At 37.9% G+C, this 18,802-nt stretch overlaps 1 protein-coding gene across 2 annotated transcripts in view; it reads left to right on the forward strand.

The window, feature by feature from the left end:
* Window positions 1–18,697, forward strand: part of LOC106176357 (uncharacterized) — a 48,275-nt gene extending 29,578 nt beyond the window's left edge. For both annotated transcript variants that reach the window (XM_087003697.1, XM_087003700.1), the window contains 31 exons: window positions 253–563; window positions 895–1,012; window positions 1,306–1,482; window positions 2,018–2,147; window positions 2,397–2,563; window positions 3,230–3,483; window positions 3,754–3,911; window positions 4,113–4,260; window positions 4,500–4,746; window positions 5,194–5,336; window positions 5,581–5,765; window positions 6,383–6,478; window positions 6,879–7,032; window positions 7,500–7,673; window positions 7,875–8,157; window positions 8,503–8,568; window positions 8,764–8,947; window positions 9,267–9,401; window positions 9,688–9,831; window positions 10,133–10,438; window positions 10,831–11,054; window positions 11,300–12,899; window positions 13,141–13,367; window positions 13,613–13,742; window positions 14,239–14,462; window positions 14,691–14,856; window positions 15,094–15,497; window positions 15,961–16,084; window positions 16,353–16,661; window positions 16,935–17,041; window positions 17,652–18,697. In XM_087003697.1, coding sequence (XP_086859823.1) covers window positions 253–563; window positions 895–1,012; window positions 1,306–1,482; window positions 2,018–2,147; window positions 2,397–2,563; window positions 3,230–3,483; window positions 3,754–3,911; window positions 4,113–4,260; window positions 4,500–4,746; window positions 5,194–5,336; window positions 5,581–5,765; window positions 6,383–6,478; window positions 6,879–7,032; window positions 7,500–7,673; window positions 7,875–8,157; window positions 8,503–8,568; window positions 8,764–8,947; window positions 9,267–9,401; window positions 9,688–9,831; window positions 10,133–10,438; window positions 10,831–11,054; window positions 11,300–12,899; window positions 13,141–13,367; window positions 13,613–13,742; window positions 14,239–14,462; window positions 14,691–14,856; window positions 15,094–15,497; window positions 15,961–16,084; window positions 16,353–16,661; window positions 16,935–17,041; window positions 17,652–17,708 — 7,152 coding nt within the window. In that variant the 3' untranslated portion in view covers window positions 17,709–18,697. The remainder of the gene's footprint in view (window positions 1–252; window positions 564–894; window positions 1,013–1,305; window positions 1,483–2,017; window positions 2,148–2,396; window positions 2,564–3,229; window positions 3,484–3,753; window positions 3,912–4,112; window positions 4,261–4,499; window positions 4,747–5,193; window positions 5,337–5,580; window positions 5,766–6,382; window positions 6,479–6,878; window positions 7,033–7,499; window positions 7,674–7,874; window positions 8,158–8,502; window positions 8,569–8,763; window positions 8,948–9,266; window positions 9,402–9,687; window positions 9,832–10,132; window positions 10,439–10,830; window positions 11,055–11,299; window positions 12,900–13,140; window positions 13,368–13,612; window positions 13,743–14,238; window positions 14,463–14,690; window positions 14,857–15,093; window positions 15,498–15,960; window positions 16,085–16,352; window positions 16,662–16,934; window positions 17,042–17,651) is intronic.
* The last annotated feature ends 105 nt before the right edge of the window (window positions 18,698–18,802 follow it).

Raw genomic sequence — 18,802 nt, forward strand, 5'->3', positions numbered from 1 at the left:
CCATTATCTTATTATTGATTTTAAATTAAAAAAAAAACGTATGTTATAACGCAATTGTGAGAGAATTGAGCTAAATGGTTCAGTCATAAAAGGTATAAATGGGTAAATTTAGCATGAGAAATTCGCACAAACCAAACATTTTTACATATATATTCTTGAAATGTCATTTAAAGTGTATCTGCACTGGCATTTGAATATGATAAAAAAAACAGCCAGTTCAATTACCCCTTATACATGTACATGTTATGATAGGGTTCGACACCAGTTGAATGGAGACTTTTAGGATCCCCCAGCGGCATGGCTTTGGACTCTGGCTCCCAAATCATCCGCTGGGATTCAGCCGTGGCATCACCTGCGCCGTACACCGTCGGAGTATCAGCCCAAAATGACATAGGCTCTGACAGGAGACAGTTTAACCTGACTGTGAGAAGATCTTACGAGGCAGAGCTAGATCCGGTTAATTACGGCCCATTCATCAGTGCTACACCAACTCTACTGACTGGAAGAGTGAATTTCATTGAAAGCTCACCATTTCGCAATAGCCCGGTGCCTGTGAAAGTAGTGTAAGTGTTTTAAACTCCGGCGCACAGGTTGAGAAACAGACTGAACTCCTGATAGTTTAGTTCTTTGATGTCGCCAATAATGAATTAATTGCCTTTTTGGTTTTTGTGAATTGAACCATGCACAGATAATTATACACGATAGTTGCTGAACTCTCATCCACCTTGTGCGCTGGACATATTGTTACACCCTTTTTTTTTTTTCAACCCGTAAGATATCTGTTCATTTCCATGCCAATATATTGCAGTCCAGTTTAGGCAATACGCAAAAATTATGTAAACTTATTTCTATGATGGAATTTTACTTTCATTTCATTAAGTGATTTATTTTTAGAGTTGTATCACAGACCTCGGGTTCTAGACGAGTACTGAGTGCGACCACCTTCGCTCACAGCAATACTTTCTTTGTCCGATTTTATCCATCTTCATCCGAGGCAGGCATCTACGTTGCTGTGAGTATTTGTAACTGATTATATTTTTATTAATTGTTGGTTTAATTCAGTATAAAATAATTAAGCTGTGACAATTTTCCCAAGTTTAGATTGTTTAAAACTATAGGATAAGGAAGGATATCTTGAACAGACAATGTAACAACGCCCCTCTTTATTTCGCTTGCATTTTTGGGGACGTATTTCACTATTTTCTTTTTTTTTACTGTTTAATGTGTGCATAATATATGAGATTCCGTTGACGATAAATATATCCAAAACTATGCTTAGCATACCGTTTGTTTAACCTAATGAAGGGTGCATCCCATCCAAAAGATCCACAAGACTACAATCAGACTAGATGGTCATTCCTTGGGATGACTGTATCGCCAAGATACCTGCGTGTCGGTGGGTATCTGGGATTTTATTCCTACAACGAGAGTATGAAGGTGACGAATCACGGAGGTGATCGGCTGCACAACGTTACAGTTCAGGTGAGGAACAAATTACTTTACCAGCTAATAAAGAGCCTTTTCGTCGCTGTTTTTGTGTTTGGTTCAAGTGTTCTAAACTGTAAATATAGCTGCAGTGTGTATAAATATTCAATGAAAATGAGATAAAAACTGGCATGAACCCCTTCTTTCAACGGGCTTGCCACTGCTTGGGAAATGAATTTTGACCAAAGTTCGTTCTCCAAGCAATAGCAAGCCCGGAGTTACAGCTAAGAGCTTAAAATAAAACTACTAGAAAAGGGGGCTTACAACACGTTCCGTTTTGGGAAGACCTGCAGGACTAACCCGTGAGAAGTCGGGTCCATATTGTACACCCTTTCTGTCGTCGCATACACGACTTGAACTTAAAACAGGCAGGTAAATTAATTTTGGTTTAATTGATATTTAATTTAATTACTTAATTATTCATGATTTTTACGTTAAAAAGTGGAAAGACACAAAGTTTGGTTCGTGTCAGCTATTTGCATGGTGTCACAGCGTCAGAAATGAGATATCTGAACAAATTTGGTTATTTCAGATTCCTGAATTTGTCACCGGAATCGTGACTTTGAAGCAGACCGGTGAAGGAGTCTGCACGTCCTTCCCATGCTCCCTCAAACGAGTGTTTCAACCGGGAGAAGAAATCAGTCTTGATTTAGACTTTTCTGGTAAGATAATGCTTACAGATTTTTAAAATCAATTTTGGCAAAATGAAAAAATAAAGAGAAGATAAGTGAACAAATTCTTATTTAACTATCTGAATGAATATGAATATGAAAACACAGAAACCGATAGACGCGTAATTAGGTGAATTATTGGATAAATAAATAACTTTAAAAACAGCTGCAATTCGTCCTCTAAATCTCTCTTATTGAAAAATCAACCAGAACTAGAATGAAGTCGACATTCCCTTGCAGTGACCCGGTCGGCGAGTGGGTACTTTGAGGTGGCATTCGTGAGTGGGGAACAGGTGTATGCTTCTGGTCAGGTTAACTACAATTTTCAACCAAAAATGCCAACATTGACTTTGACTCCAAGTTCCATCAGGACATCGATATCCAGGGGAAAAACTCGGCTCTTTGAGGTAAGTTGGTCGACATCCCCCCCCCCCCCCCCCCTATTGCCATACCTGACACTGAGCAGCTCGCGGACCGACAATGTGTTCGGTTTTATGAGGACGGCTGTATAGCAGAAGACGGTCGTGTCGATACGGGGCCACCCATCAGTGAGTGAAATAAACACGATTTTAGCCTTTGATAATAATAATAATAATAATAATAATAATAATATATTATTATTATTATTATTATTATTATTATTATTATATGGCGCATCCCGTTAAAAACCTCAGTGCGCCTTACAATTAAAGAACTAAATAACACAATTGAGAGAGATTTAAAAATGACAAAATTGCGAGCTAAAATGGCTAATTTAAAGTTAACTATAAAGATTACAGGTAGTTTGTCAAAATTCTAAAAGTTGGAGTCTAAGACTTTATGATGATGATATAGAATTATCAAAAGGACAAAAGATCTAAAAGAATTAAAACTTGGCTTGATCAATCACAATAAACTGTTTAGGCAGAGTGAATGGCGCACAATTTTTCAGAATTCTGATTGTCACAAATTACTGCAATCCTCCCTTCCTTATAAAAAAATTTGGTAACCGGATCTTTATGTGTTGTAGAATATATGGCATATTTTATTTCTTTAGTAAAGGTTGGAGTAGAACATTTTGGACATTTATTTAGGTGAACGTCACTAACAGTGGCCTTGCCACCGCACACAACATCTACGTAGATCTGGGATCAGTGGACATTCTATCAGTGGCTTCCTTCAGCAAGAAGGGTGATCCGTCTACCGAGGATATTAAGTTCCATCTGGATCAGGGGGAATCAGCAACTCTAGTTCTTTCTGCTCTGATTCAACAAGACGCATCGCTGGGGCAAACAGTCGGGAATATCCTTGTGCGATCTGACGAAGTCGGCTCGAGCATTAACTTCAGGTGAGTAAAAACTTACCCAATCGGTCCATTTTGGAGGTGATGCAGGTAGGGCTGCTGCCATGTTGTTATACGTTGACGTAGCTTGCAGTGAAAAAGTTCTGAAGTCCTTGGCTGACGTCTGTCTGGCAGCATACATGCTATTCTGTATACACAGTACCAGATAAGGTCTAGTCGCCCTGTTTTTTTTTAAGTAAGATTTTGCCTATATCTATGTGAAGTTGGATTTGGAACCCCTGGACACAACCTAAAACCGCCTTGATGTGTTTTCAGAATCACGACTACCTCAACTCGCCTTGTGAACATCTTCGTTCTTGTAGAAGACGAATACACGTATTTTGGCACAAATAGATCCTATCTAGCCAACGCAACTGTCCACCTTAGAAACAAACTAGAAAATATACGTTTAATAGCTAAATCTAATGCATCAGGTGAGTATCATAAAATGGGTCCGTGTTGTTTCATTTTAATCAATTTATTTAAACCAACATTCTTTGAAAGCAGTGAATGCAAATATAATTTAATAGACCAAAGCTGCTGTAGTCCTCATCATAAATATATTTTCATAGTAATTTAAAGGTTTGTAGGTGTCAGGGTCACAAAATAATAATAATAATTTCTACAATTTTCAGGGATAGCTGTTTTCAAAGATGTAGCAGAGTCTTTCTATGATGTATATGCCGAGGCAGAGAAACACACCCCATCGTCCAAAGTTATTGCGGCAAATGAAGACCAAAATTTAGTTCGAATGTTTCTGGAGAGAACTGGTGTCACATACAAGTAAGACTAAGTGGATATTAATATTGCATACGTATCGATATCAAATGATTTTCGGGAATCATAACCATAAAAAATAACACTCAATTTTTCTTTAAATCTCAATTAGAAGGGAGCACATAATTTGTATGTCATTGAATTCCTTATTTTTTATTATTTATACCTATTGTCTACAAAAAATTGATTGTTTCACTAATAATTCTTGTATACAAACTGACCTCCTAAAAACTTTTTTTCCACAGTTGGAGAGTAGAACCAGTGACGTTTGAGGACAAATACGTCATCACTTTAGAGGCAGATTTTGAAACTCAGGTTCCAATGCCAGTTGTCACCATAGACCCAAAGGAACTGGATCTGGACGTATTAGAACGTTGTGCATACGGCAACAGCATAACATTTACTGTAACCAACCACGGTCTCATACGAGCAGACGATTTCCAGTTCACTTTGCCAGATGCAAACGCACACCCTTTCTTGAGATTCGCAATGGTAATATTCTTGTTTATAAGTATCTAATAAGTCTTGCAGTGTTTTGTGAGCAATACATCTAATGAAAGAATAAGAGAGAGTCATAATGATATATCACATTAGATTTCGCTTTGCAAAACACAAAAACACACTTTTTTGGGATTGTTGGCAAGACCAGCGTTTAAACGAAAATCTGTTACCAGCTTTTGTCATACCAGGCTTCATGTTTGCATGGTGAGGTATGTGGCACAGAAGATCCATTTTTTATGCAAGCCAAGTTTAGCATAAATGTGCATTCTCGTTTATCGATTAGTGTAGGTCCCTTTATAGTTTTATAGTTTCACGTCCAATGACAAAAACAGAACGTCTGTTAGTGTCTAATGTGTGAAAATTGTTTTATTTTCTACCAGTCTCAGACAAATCGACAATAACTACATGACTGCTCTTCAAATGAAAACATTTTTTCAGGCACAGGATGGTCCTATCGGCGGCATTCCTGCCAATACGTCCGTTCAGTTTTCTGTACTGGTATATGGGTGTGGGGTGCAGGCTGAAGCCACTGGTCTTGTCCCTGTCGTTGCTCGGCAAAGAAGGGCATTTGGAGGCACTGTGTAAGTTAACTGCATACGCATGCATACGCTTCTTAGTTGCGGTGCATGATGGACATAAAGATCAGTACGACTCCAGCAAGGACGTTGGCTGTCAATGATGCAGTTTAGCTAGTAAAGACATAATCATTATCTGCTGGGTATATTAACTGTTAATACAGTGTGTGTGTGTGTGTGTGTGTGTGTGTGTGTGTGTGAATTGAATCAGCTGTTTACCTATACATACCTTTTCATTCTCTCACTGCAGGTGTAGCAGCGGTTTTTCTTTCAGTGGTTCATACTCGTACATTTGTGACACCAAAAGAACAAGGAGTTTTTCAGTGCCTGCTCGACCCAGAACCGCAAGACCGGCTTGTATCTCGATAATAATAAATCCTCCTCGCGGGGGTGGAGGGCCAGGTGGAGGGCCAAGTGGTGGCGGCTGCTGTGCGGGTAAATACATTTAGTTTTGTGCTCTCACATTCTCTTTCTCATTCATTTTTTAAAAACACAAATAGCTAGCTACATGTTTGTGCACAACTTTTGGCTTGCACAAATTTTGGTTTACACAATATTTGGTGTACACGTGTTTTGGCTTGACTCTGCAACCACACTAATTGATATGTGTGCACTATTTGTTTGGAAATAATTTATTAACTGTATAGACTAGTAGATTTTTTTAGGCGTAAGCATTACGTAAATATAGGATATCAATATTCAACATAATTAAATGTTTATATCACTAAAAAGTTTCACTTTTTATCAGAAGGGCCTTCAATAAGTGCGGCCGTCATCGGCCAAATTTCGAACATCATACTTGAGTTTGTCCTAGTCTTTTAATTGGTATGTCATATTATTTAAGTCGATTTTGATCAAGGAGAAATAAATGTTTCTATTGTTAGAAAACGAGTGGTGACATATTGGCCCACATATTTTCACTGTAGGGTCCACTCTTCTATGTAACTATACGACGCTATATGCACTGTATCACGTTAAGTCTACATACATGTATTTTGTTATTAATTTCAGTGCTACACATTCGATTCCGTTCTATTGTATCCATATTCTAGGTTCTTCCAGTCTTACCGTCACTGTCACTCAGGACGTGTCTTGTGAAAAATGCGTACTGAACGTTGTTGACTGTATACTTGGAAACGTTCCACCTTGTAAGTATAGAGATTCTTTGCGGTCCAAAATGTCCGCCTTTAGATACAACATAATTGAACTTAGTTTTACCGAATATTAAAAAATTGCAGCTTCATTCATTTTGGACCGAAGGCGAAAAGTTCACAATTTTACCAACTGAATGCTTTTTTTTCTTTCATGATTTTTGTCACGCTGTAACTACCATAGCTGTTGAGTCTATACTGCAAAAATGTATAACCAACATACATGTACCTTATAATTACAACAAATTATTTTTGACAAATTTTATTATATTTTTTTATCCACCTAACGTTTTTTTTTTTTTTTTCGATATAATTCAATTGGTTTGTGCGTCCTTTTTGCATAGATACATGCGTGTAAGATGAACGTTGCATAAGACGCGTTATCTTTATTTCGTAGTCCCGTTCAGTTGTGGCTATACCATTGGAACAAAGGCTCGTCCAGGAGCTCTAGGAAACGGCGGCGCAGTGGGCTGGGCAAAGGATGTAGCAGACGTTGTTTTTGCCTGTGTTCCCGCTTTGTCTGTCCTGTCGTCAATTTGGGGAGGCCTAAGGTAAGATAGAACTAACATATACTAGTAAGTGCTGAAGAAAAAAAGATAAGATGGGAAGGAAATGACCATAGAAAACGTTATGCTTAACTTTGCCAAGTTAAGCGGAAAAGGACGTTTTAAATCGCGTCGGCAGATACGATTGTCTGTATATAATGGTGAGACAATTACTTCTAGGCTGGTTATTGTCTGTATATAATGGTGAGACAATTACTGCTAGGCTGGTAATTGATTGTATATAATGGTGAGACAATTACCAGCCTAGCAGTACGTGCGCAATTGCATCCAAAAAGTCAGCGCAGAAATGTATTGACGCAGGGGCTAAAAGGAAGCTCTATATGCTGATAAGATTGACATCATATATATTTATAGGAGATTGTGATTTTTACACATAGCTATATGAGATTCAGATAAGAATCTGTTTAAAATTCGGGTCGATTTTGAACTTGATATTATTTATCATCAATCAGGTGTATAGAAACGATTGGAGACGCATGTTTACCGTCAGTGTCATATGAAAGAAGACGGAGGGCAATAAGTTTACTTACAAAAGAAGAGGTCGCTCCCATCTTAGCCTACAGGGTTCAGTCGCTCCAGAATCTGGTTCAGTTGATGCTCATGTTCGTTGATGAACCAGAACAGTGGTAAGTATATCTTTAAAGGAGAAAATTATTTCACTTATATTTTATATAATATATCAGGATTTTTCTAGATTTTAAATGCATAGCGCTCACGTGCAATTGGCAAATGGCTTTCTGTTATCTGCCATATGTTCTTTTCAATTTCCATCGTTTTAGAAACCTTTTTTTCTCTATATCTAAATACGCATTTGTATATCATTTAAGGCAATTTGTGGACGCCAACGTGTGGTGGAAAAATCAACTCCGACCTCTGCTGGCAGACGACAGTGACGGCGGCCATCTGATAACTAGAGCTGAACTAGATTCCGTTCGAGGAACTAATCCAACAAACATGTCTGAAGTCATGATGGAAAAGTTTGTCACGAGGCTAAATAATTCCTTGACTAACTGGGAAAATGGAATACTTGAAGGGCAAGGAGTCATCAGTTATAACAAGGCGTTAGAACGTATGAACAGAATCACCAACGATACACGGACCGCAAAAGATGTTAGTTCAAATGGGTAGTTTGATTACTACTTTTTCCTTAACACGTTTTTAAAGAATATCTTGAGAGATAAAAAATGTATTAAAGCTGTGTTACATATCAATGATATTAAAAGGGTGTACAATGTTTGTCGCAAATACTGTAGTAAATTTAGATTTCATAACGAGAGGAAACAAGCCTGCAGAGATTTGCACTAAGGACTCCATCTAGTGTTTTTTTTATTTTTATTATATTTTTTTATTTCATTTTTTTTTTTACAAAATGTGCGCATTGAATCCTAATGTTATAAGACACATATGTTTCATTGGCGAAAAATAGATCAATAGACAGTTTTATTTTTACTCTAGGCGGGGGCGCAAACCATTTTTGATTGGCACAATGAAGCGAATCAGCAGTTTTTAGACGCAAAGACGGTAACCATTTCTTTTTTTTACATTTCCCCAATGTTTTCACAGTTGGAAAATGTTGTTTCTGTCAAAATGTTTATTCGAATATGATGATCTTTCTCTATGGTTACAGGTTTTTAAGTATCAAACAAAACGGGTATAATCAAGTGTATTACATGTTTTTAAGCTGCAACATATTTATGAACATGTGTATTTTTATAGGGCAGGGGTGTCTGTGCCAAAGTTCGGATCCAGATCGTGCAGGAATTGGTTCTCACAAGAGATGCGTTTGAAGCGACACTGGAAATTGAAAATGGCGAGACAAATACTTTGGAGAAGATTAGAGTTGAAATAATAATCACTCGGAGTGAAACTGGCGAAAGAGCAACCGAATTGTTTTCGATAGGTAATGCATTTTTTTTTTTTTTGTAAGAATAATGATATCCAGTAATCTCTTATGGCCAAAATGCTCATGTTATATGTAATTAAATAAAAGCCCGTCAATTTAGATGCCGATTAATTCTGTTTATGTCATGATACTTAAAAACGTCTTTTTCAGACAGATATGGTCACAGTTGAACTTATATTTAAAAATTATGCCAACTTTTTTTTTTCGTATGCAGGATTAACAAACAGAAAAACGGGGTCGTTTTACCGAACTTCCCTGTGGTTGTTCTTTTTAAAAAAAAGACCAGTTTGGATCACATATTATATTTTATACTCAGGTCAGCCCAAGCTATCCGGATTAACGGACGTGTCTGGAAATGGTACCCTTACTCCAAAACAAGAGGGAAGCTCTATCTGGCTTATAGTACCTTACAGTGAGGCGGCACCTCAAGAGGACACTCAATATGACATGGGTACATTAAATTAATCAATGATTTGTGTTTAATAGTAGTTTACAGTTTGTAAGTATTGATAGTGGCATCCGGTGCTTTCGAAAGTAAATGCATTATGGTGGAAATCAATGACTAATATTTGTTTGAAAAAAATCCGAGTTTAGAATAGAATTAATAGAGTATTTACAGTATTTTAAACATTTTTCACTTGTAAAAATGCTTTGATTGGATACTCGCATCTATTTTACATTTCATTGGTATAATTGGTGGTAGGATGTTCAATATTTAGCCCTTACTTATCTTGCAGGAGGGAAACTATTTTATACACTTAACGGAGAAGAAATCACAGTTCCTCTTTTCCCTGACACCGTGACCGTTAAACCAGACCCACGCCTTCACATTAACTACTTCTTGGAAAAGTATGTCCTAGGGGACGATCCATTCACAACAGGTACCTGGTGTATACAAAATCATTTTTACATTGTAGAGGCGGCAGATGTTTATTATTTTAGTGACGTGTCAGTTGAGCAGCAGTATGAAGAGGATTGGCAGCTGAAAGCCATTGCGGAAATTGGCGTAATTGCATTGGCTAAGATGAGTACAAAAAAAAACTGAAAGACTTTCAAAATGCAGCTTTAGAAAATGAGAACTCCTCTCATCTGTCGCTTTTTTCCGCAAGTACATTTTACAAATATATTCACCGTAAGCCTTGCATAGTAGGTTAATAAGACACTTTTGTTGAATTTTTCTAGATGTTGTTGAACCATCGGTCCCGTTCTCGCTGGGGGTATTGGTTTCAAATACAGGGTATGGTTCCGCAAACCAAATGCAGATCACGTCAGCTCAGCCTGAAATTATTGATAACGAGAAGGGACTACTTATCAGTTTCAAAATCATTGGCGCTCAGCTGGGGGCAGAACCGATTTCGACGTCCTTGACTGTGAATTTTGGAGACATACTACCAAATACTACAAAAATGGCGAGATGGATGATGACGTCATCGCTACCAGGAAGATTTTCTAATTATTCGGCGACGTTCGAGAATATCAATCCATTAGGTAATATCTTAAGATTTTATACTGTTTTTGATATTATTGATAAATATAAGTGTGTATTCTGAATAGATATTGTGGGTTGAAATAGGTATATCCCATGTTATTTATTCATAAGCAGAAATGTCTAACATTTACAGAAAGGGCAGTACAATTATGACGATGGTATTGACTTCTGTTTTTGTTGCTACCCGAGGTAGAAAGTACAAAACCTTTTTTTCTTTCATATTATTTATTCACTATTTCTCCATCTCTCCCTCTGTTACATCTTTCAATCTCCTGCGGCCTTCTCGCTGCTTTACTCGCTTCGTGAAATTTAACCGCCAACCTCACAGAATTTCGACTCACAAAAATGTATGTCCACTCAAATTGAATGTGAAATATTAATTTGTTTTTAGGAGACCCTCAGTTATCAGTTTTAGATTCCGTTGAATTTCACGAGCTTCTACATGTCGTTCGTGTGGAACCAGACGACGGCATTCCGGACTTCTTGGTCGTGCCAGACATGAGTTTGGATTTACTTCCCAATTTTATATACACCAGTCACGACGGAAACAACCCATACCCTGTGTCATCTGCAAACATAACTCATATTCAGTTTAATGGTGGCAAAGAAATAAAGGTACTGCAATGGCATTAAAAGCTTTTAAACTCCTTAAGAAAAATTACTCTGTGTTCATTGGCATATTTCTTAATGAAGATCAGAAATTATTTATCTGATTTTTTAAATTCTTCTTGGCAAGTGAAAACATATAGACATGTATACAGTAGGCCTGTTAACGCTCACTTTTTGATATGAAATAAACCAGGTAATGCACGTAATCTTAATTAAACAATCTGTTGTTAATATAATCTATCTTTTTACAGTTAACAGTGAAGTCGGACAGCAGCGGTTGGATTTATGCCAGAACTGAATTCAGTGAAGATTTATCACTAGATGTCGACTCTGTTACTCGTTCCGATGGAAAAACAATATTACCTGACTACAATATGTGGATTGGCAAAATAAACGACAATTCGTTACTACAGATTGTAGATTTTTATGAAAATACAACCGGCGTGCACATGTACATGTACACCGTCAAACTGGCAAGAAAAAATATCTTTGCTCCAAAGTTTGACCCGACATACATATCACTGAATGTTACTGAAGGGACACCAACTGACACTCTTATTTACACTGCTATGGCCATGGATAACGATACTCCCCCTGAGAACATGGTTTCATACCACTTACAGAGTACCGGTAGTGTGCCTTTCAGCGTAAACGATCAAAGCGGGGAAATCAGGGTGTCAGGAGATCTGGATAGAGAAATGGAGGACATCATTTCATTCCGTATTCTAGCAACGGACGGAGGGGAGCCACAAAAAACTGGAACTCTGTCCGTGGATGCCCATGTTATCGATGTCAATGACGACTACCCTGTATTCAACCCTACTCAATATTCAACTAACTTAGAGGTTGATGCGCCAGTATCATATTCCTTTGTTCAAGTATTTGCTACAGACCGAGATAGCGGTTCCAATGGCCAACTTACATACGGCATAATCAATCCAGATGGAACATTCGAAATTGATCCCGACACTGGCGAATTACGGGTGGCATCTTCGTTAAACACCTCTTTGTCGCCTTATTTGTTGGAGATATTTGCTGAAGATCGTGGAATTCCCTCGAGGCGCAGCCCAGTGCTCGCACTTGTGACCATTAAAGTAACACCTGTTAATCGCAACGCCCCTGTATTTGATGCTGACGTCAACAGTTTCTCGATAACAGAAGCTGCGATTATAGGCACGGTGGTTGGCTTTGTGTCAGCATCAGACCACGACACCTCACAGACGGTCACATATATGCTGGGTCCAAACCAAAACGTTCCTTTCGAAGTGAACACAACCAGTGGAGCCCTGAGAACAACTGGTCTTTTGGACTACGAAAAGGCCAAGTTGTACGAGTTTACCGTTCTTGCAAAGGACAACGGCAACCCACCGACTGGAAGTCTAACTGGCACCACGACGGTGTCGGTAAATGTTACTGATGTGAACGACAACGCACCCGCGTTCGTTGACAATGCATACGACGTGACTATCCCCGAGGACTCTGAGATGGGAACGAATGTCGTTCTCACGGTCGCTTTTGATGCAGATTCTGGCGAAAATGGTCGGATCTCGATTGTAACGTTAATGGGATCTGACCTTCCATTCGAAGTCAGTTTTGATGGACCCAACATAAGTGTCCGGACCACGGGTTTGTTGGACAGGGAAACCAAGGGATCGTATGTTTTTAATATGGTTGCTTTGGATGCCGGGGTTCCTCAGATGACGGGTTTGGCACAGATCACGGTGACAGTAGAAGATGTGAATGACAACCCACCTGTCATTACGCCGCCAGCCGACCCGGTGACCTTGGCACCAGACACGCCCGTTAACACTGAAGTAACCACAGTCCAGGCAACCGATGCTGACATCACAGGTTTATATTACGTTTTTCTAGATGATCGACAACGAATTATGTTCATGTCTTATAATCTTAAAGTGAAGTCTCGTTTAAGGAATATCTAAGGTAAAACTTTTTGCACGTGATATGCCACAGAGTACTTTTACTGGTACCGTCAATGTGTATATGAGGAATAAATGTGTTATCATAGAATGAACCATACTTGTATGATTATTATAGTCCCATTATCAATATCAATTTTGTACTATGCTTTTAGGAATGCTTCGATATTCTTTGTCGAATGATGGTTCCCGAAAGTTCGCCATCAACGCTGAGACTGGGGCTATTCGTCTAATAAAGCCATTGGCCGCGGCCCAGACATCGTTTACTGTCGACGTTTTGGTAACAGACGGCGTGCATAATGTCACGGCCAGTGTCAACCTGCAAGTTGCAACGTCCAACACCTTTGCTCCCGTTTTTAACAAAACCAAATATGAAACGATGGTAATCAATTATATTCTTTTATCAGAAAATTGTACTAAGTTGTGTCAATCTTAACTTAATACCTCAGTACTATTTACGCTAACTTCCGCCCTCCTTAATGTAAAAATAAAGAAATAGTTCGTTATAAAACAGATACAACAAAAGCCTACCTTCTCTAGACATGAGACCGAGTTAGAATGTAAGTGGAGAGTCAAGATTTACCAATATTGATGTTACAATTAATCATAACACTTAATATATTACAGGTACTCGAAAACTCTGCCCCAGGGGTAGTTGTAGAGACGGTAGTTGCAACTGATCAAGACAGCAGCGTAGTGACGTATTCTATAGCTGATGGTAATGTTGGGAGTGCATTCACAATTGACGCCGTTTCAGGTAAGTTTTCATTCCACTTGACACAGTTAAGTTTATACAACATTATATGGAAAATATGTAGTACTGGATGTTCCATATGCATTTATTTTTAACAACAGTATGTAATTCTGCCTTATACACTTAATACGTCAATCACCCTATGTCTTTATATCGAAACAAGGGGTTGGTGCAATTAAGAGTTTTTTTTTTCGGAATTAGACCTAGCATTTATACTAAAGAACATACTTTTAAGTATTAAAATTAAATTAAAATTAAGTATTTGGTATTTTAATCAATAGCCTTAGAAGGGCAAATGGGTCTGATGTTAATTGATTGCTGACACTCTGTTGAAAGGAAGAAAAATGGCGGTCATTTTATGATACGGACACTACGATAAGCTCCTTCACCGATCCCTTTTTGTGGATAGCAGATACAAAATATTTATCTAAGAATTGAAGAAATTTCTAGAACCAGAAGTAATGGTTATAATGTAATTCAATTTTATTTTATTTTCAAGGCCAAATCACTGTCCAAGGAAGTTTAGACAGAGAAAGCAGACCTATGTATAATTTGACAGTCGTGGCAAGTGACAGTGGCATCAACGGGCAAAATATCCTTACCTCAGCTGTACCCGTCTTCATCACAGTTGGAGATGTCAATGAGTTTACTCCAGAATTTCAGGAGACCGAACTGGTGTCTCGCATATTTGAAAAACTGCCCGGGAATACTTTCCTAAGAGAGGTGAGCTTTTTTGTTCTGTTCAGTAACATCAGTTCGAGCTTAATACCTGTTTTGTAATTTTAATGCGTAAGGTGATGTGAACTGATACAGAACGTTTAGTTTGGAGAGAGAGGAACGGAGCTATGATAAATTTTATCCCCAAATATCCCACGCCCTGCTCGGTCAAGCAGCCTGTTTTGTTTAATACCAATAACACTCAATAAAACGGTATTTTCCTCCATCTTTCAGTTTAAAGTTCAGGACAATGACACTGATCAGACTATCAAATTCACGTTGATACAATCAGCAGAAAATGCTTTCTTCATCTCTTCCGACGGCCAGATATATACAACCAAATCACTGGACAGGGAGATGACTGGCCTTTACAGAATGGCAGTAGTTGCAAAGGACGATGGTAATATCCACACAAAACATACACGTGCACTCCGTATATGGTAGTGTGAAAGTACTTAATATTAATGGCACACTAATCATTGTTTTTAAGTGAGTGCAGAACCATCTTGAAATGCCTTTGATTGACATAAAGGATATGCGTTATGTCCCTTTGTCATTGTTACCTGGTGATTTGGTTCTGAAATATTCATTTTGGTTCTTTCACACTTGTTCATTGCAAATTTGATATTTTATGTAGGTGTTCCCCCACGAAGTTCCACCATGGACCTGGAAGTACAGGTCCTCGATGTCAACGACAACGCCCCGGTCTTCACTGCTCCCTCCTATAATGAAACTGTAAACCTGGCTGACCTCCCTGACGGTTCAGACGCAATCCTCACCGTGAAAGCCGTTGATGCAGATATTGATGCCAATGGTGTTGTACGATACGGCTTAGAGTCCTCCCCAAATGATTATTTTGAGATCGACAGCATAATGGGAGTAATCCGCATACTGCCTGCAGGCCGGAACGTTGTTGGAGAGAGGACCGAAACCCTTACGGTTGTCGCTACAGACCTGGGTACCCCGCCACAAACTTCAGCTGCAGTAGCAAGAATCACGTTGATTGGGGCTGAGACTCCACGTACAAACTATTCAATTGAGGTAAGAAAACCTAACTTAAGATCTGTCAGTAGGAAAAGCACATATGCACGTATCACCCAACAAGGCCCTCTGTTGAAGTAGAGTAATCTGAGATATTGGTGGTGGATTGATTTATTTCATTTCTTTGCAACTTATGATAATTTGGCCTCTTCGTCGTTTAAAAGTGTTTGACCCAGTAAACGGATAGATTATTAGACATTACGTTATAGTTTCGCAGTTAACACGTCAGGAACTTGGTCCTGGGGACGATTTCACATATTACAGGACTGTCTTAAAAATGAGTAGTGACTTGAGGCATATGCTTATAAGCAGTTATCTTTCTTAGGATGGGAAAATGAATCTCTTAAGACTAAATCCTTGTTACAAAGTAGGCGCAATACTTAATTTAACACTACTTACTTATTGTGGGTCAAGGAAGACTTAAATATTGGCCTTAAAGTTTGGATCAATTTTTATCTTATAGGTATCTGAAGACACATTGCCCGGATCCACCATTCTACACTTAAATGTAACCCAGGTTGGTCTCAGTGTTGTCTATACAATAGTGGACGGAAATGCGGAAGGGAAATTTTCTGTCGAGGTGCATGGTAAGTACAACCACCTGCTGGAATTCAATTATCTTTTCTACTGATTGTTCCCCAGCTACTGATAAGATATTTATTCAGTTGGTTGCAATCAAGTCACGCTTTCGCAAATGTTGGAATTAGAAAGATGCCAACCTGCAGGTATCGGGATAATATTGATGAATTGAATTATATAAATGAAACTTTTAATGTAGATGGTTTTCCTGTCATCCATTTTTTTGTAAGAATATTTAGCCACTGTTGATTGTTTTATGGGTCATTCCTCCTACAGGTCACCTCGTGTTGGAATTACGGTTGGATAGAGAAACGACACCGTCATACGTTTTAACACTGAATGGAACAGATGGACAGTTTACCGTTCATATCACTGTAACAAGATCGACGTCATCCACGTCAACAACGACGTCAACAACGACCCCGACAACGACGACGACAACGGAGACTTTGACAACGACGACGACGGAGACTTCGACAACGACGACAACAGAGACTTCGACAACGACTTCATCAGAAACGGAGTCAACGACAACGGTACTGACACCGTCTACCACCACTCCAACTATCCAGCAGCTGAATGAAGGTGCTTTCGTTTTTCTTTATTTTTATGTCAAACTGCGTTGGAAGTTTCACTATGTAAACATCTGTGTTTAAATCAGTTGTCTTTACGCTTGTATTTTAATTACGTCCCATGTTTGCATGTTTTCAATGTGTTGTTCATGTCTGAAAAGACACAGAACAAATGTTTTGCTTAATAGCAACAAAATGTCCAGTATGTTAATGAATTACATAAATAGATTTGTATCGAGTTTTGAGTTCATAATATGTAAACTTAATTTGTCAATAATTCCTTCAGAATTGACTGCGAAGAGACGGGAAGTGTTTGACGTCATGGAACAACTCAAAGACGCAGCTCTGCCTACCCAGGACTTCATGCGTATGTTTAACCAGTGGAGGATAATGGTAGGTTTTGACAGTAGAGATCTGTCATCAACCGTTATATCGTGTGAAATACTTTCAACATGCTGTCGTGCTTTAGGACCTCTTTCTCTACCCTCATGTACATACTATTAAACGGTAGTCGTTTTCTTTTTCGAGGCCAATTTTTTTTTTAACATTTCTCAAACATTTACGTATGTTTCCAAGTAAATATGTTTTGGATATGTATTAAATACGAATATTTGGAAAGGACATTAAAGGAAGTGAATGATTTGGACAAGTATATAAAGGGGTGTAAATCCACGTGCATGGCGCAGCATTACGTCTGCTCCATGAAAAGTAATATACTGTGCGGGTATCCAGTGACAAAGGTTCTTGAGAAAGAAAAAACTAGGTTAAATCAAAGAATACAAATGTATATTGGTTAGTTCGGGGTCAAGATAAAGATATAAAAGTCCTGCGTTTGGGTAAAATAATATTAAGACCCATCCCAGGTTCTAGTAATGTGACTCCGACTTTCCAAAGACTGCCCTACACCAATTTACTCCCAACCCCGGGTAAATTTACACAAAGCAAACAAATGTTTTTAATTCAATGTATGCGGTTTGGTAGATATGATTTTTTATTATTCCAGATTTTTGACTACCTACAAGTTTACAATGAGCGACAGGAGCGAATGAAAGAAGAATAGAGGTTGGGACGACAACGTTTTGTTTAAAACACACACACGCTCAACTGTTGCTTTGATCATGCGTAATACATCGAGCTGACATGCAGAAATAATTCAATAAAAATTATATATATGACATTAAATTGGGGCTTTATGTGTGATTTCATTACTCGAAACTTAATATATACAGAATAATAAATTAAAATTATTTTTTTCCTCCTTCTGTTGGTGTGTGTATTCGATGTGTGTGTGTTTTCGATGTGTGTGTGTGTGTGTGTGTGTGTGTGTGTGTGAGAGAGATTCAATGAATTAAGATGTAAGTACATAATTGTTTCTGAATTCATTTACCTTGTCATACTTAAGACAAATTTTGACGATATATTAATCAATGAAGTGACTGCTGAAAAAAATGGATCTTTATTGTACTGAGAAACGTATTGAATATGCATTCCACTGCAAAGCTAATTTTGTTAATAAGGATGACAGATTTAAGATGATATTTGTATAATACGCTTTTGTTGCTTCGAAATTTGAATTGAATTGAAATCTATTTTTCCAGTATTTTACATTTGTTAACAACATTAGCCTACAATTGTTTATCACTAGAAAGTGTTGATTTGAAATAACAGACGTTTGTCAATCAGAATCTTTAATATTCCAGAAGTACATGCTTGTAATTATTTTATTCTTATGTTCTTAGTTAAAGCAGCTTTTTGGTATTTGATTATTGTTTCATGGAAAGAATAAAACACTTTACATATTGTTTTAATTATGTAGTTAGAGAAAGCTTGCATAGCGTCAGGGATGAACACATTGCTTTCTTCAATATCGTAATTTGCTTTTTTTTTTTTTTTTTTTTTTTACTTGTCTTTTGTGTTAAGATTGATTACTTACTTCTAATATATAGAAATAAATGCTGTGTTCGGAAAAAATACCTTCTTGTCAAATATCAACATTTTATTCACAGCATAGTATATATAACTTGTTGTAAATAGATATATTTATGTGGATTTCTTTGTTCTTCCTTGTTTGCATAGAACAAGTCTGTTTACATCTGCTAATTATAACAGTAGATCTATAATTGCTAAACGGAAAAGAAGAATCGTGTTTAACTA

This window comes from Lingula anatina, chromosome 1, assembly GCF_051362555.1.
Source record: "Lingula anatina isolate TDL-2025a chromosome 1, LinAna3.0, whole genome shotgun sequence".
In the NCBI taxonomy this organism is placed as follows: Eukaryota; Metazoa; Brachiopoda; class Lingulata; order Lingulida; family Lingulidae; genus Lingula; species Lingula anatina.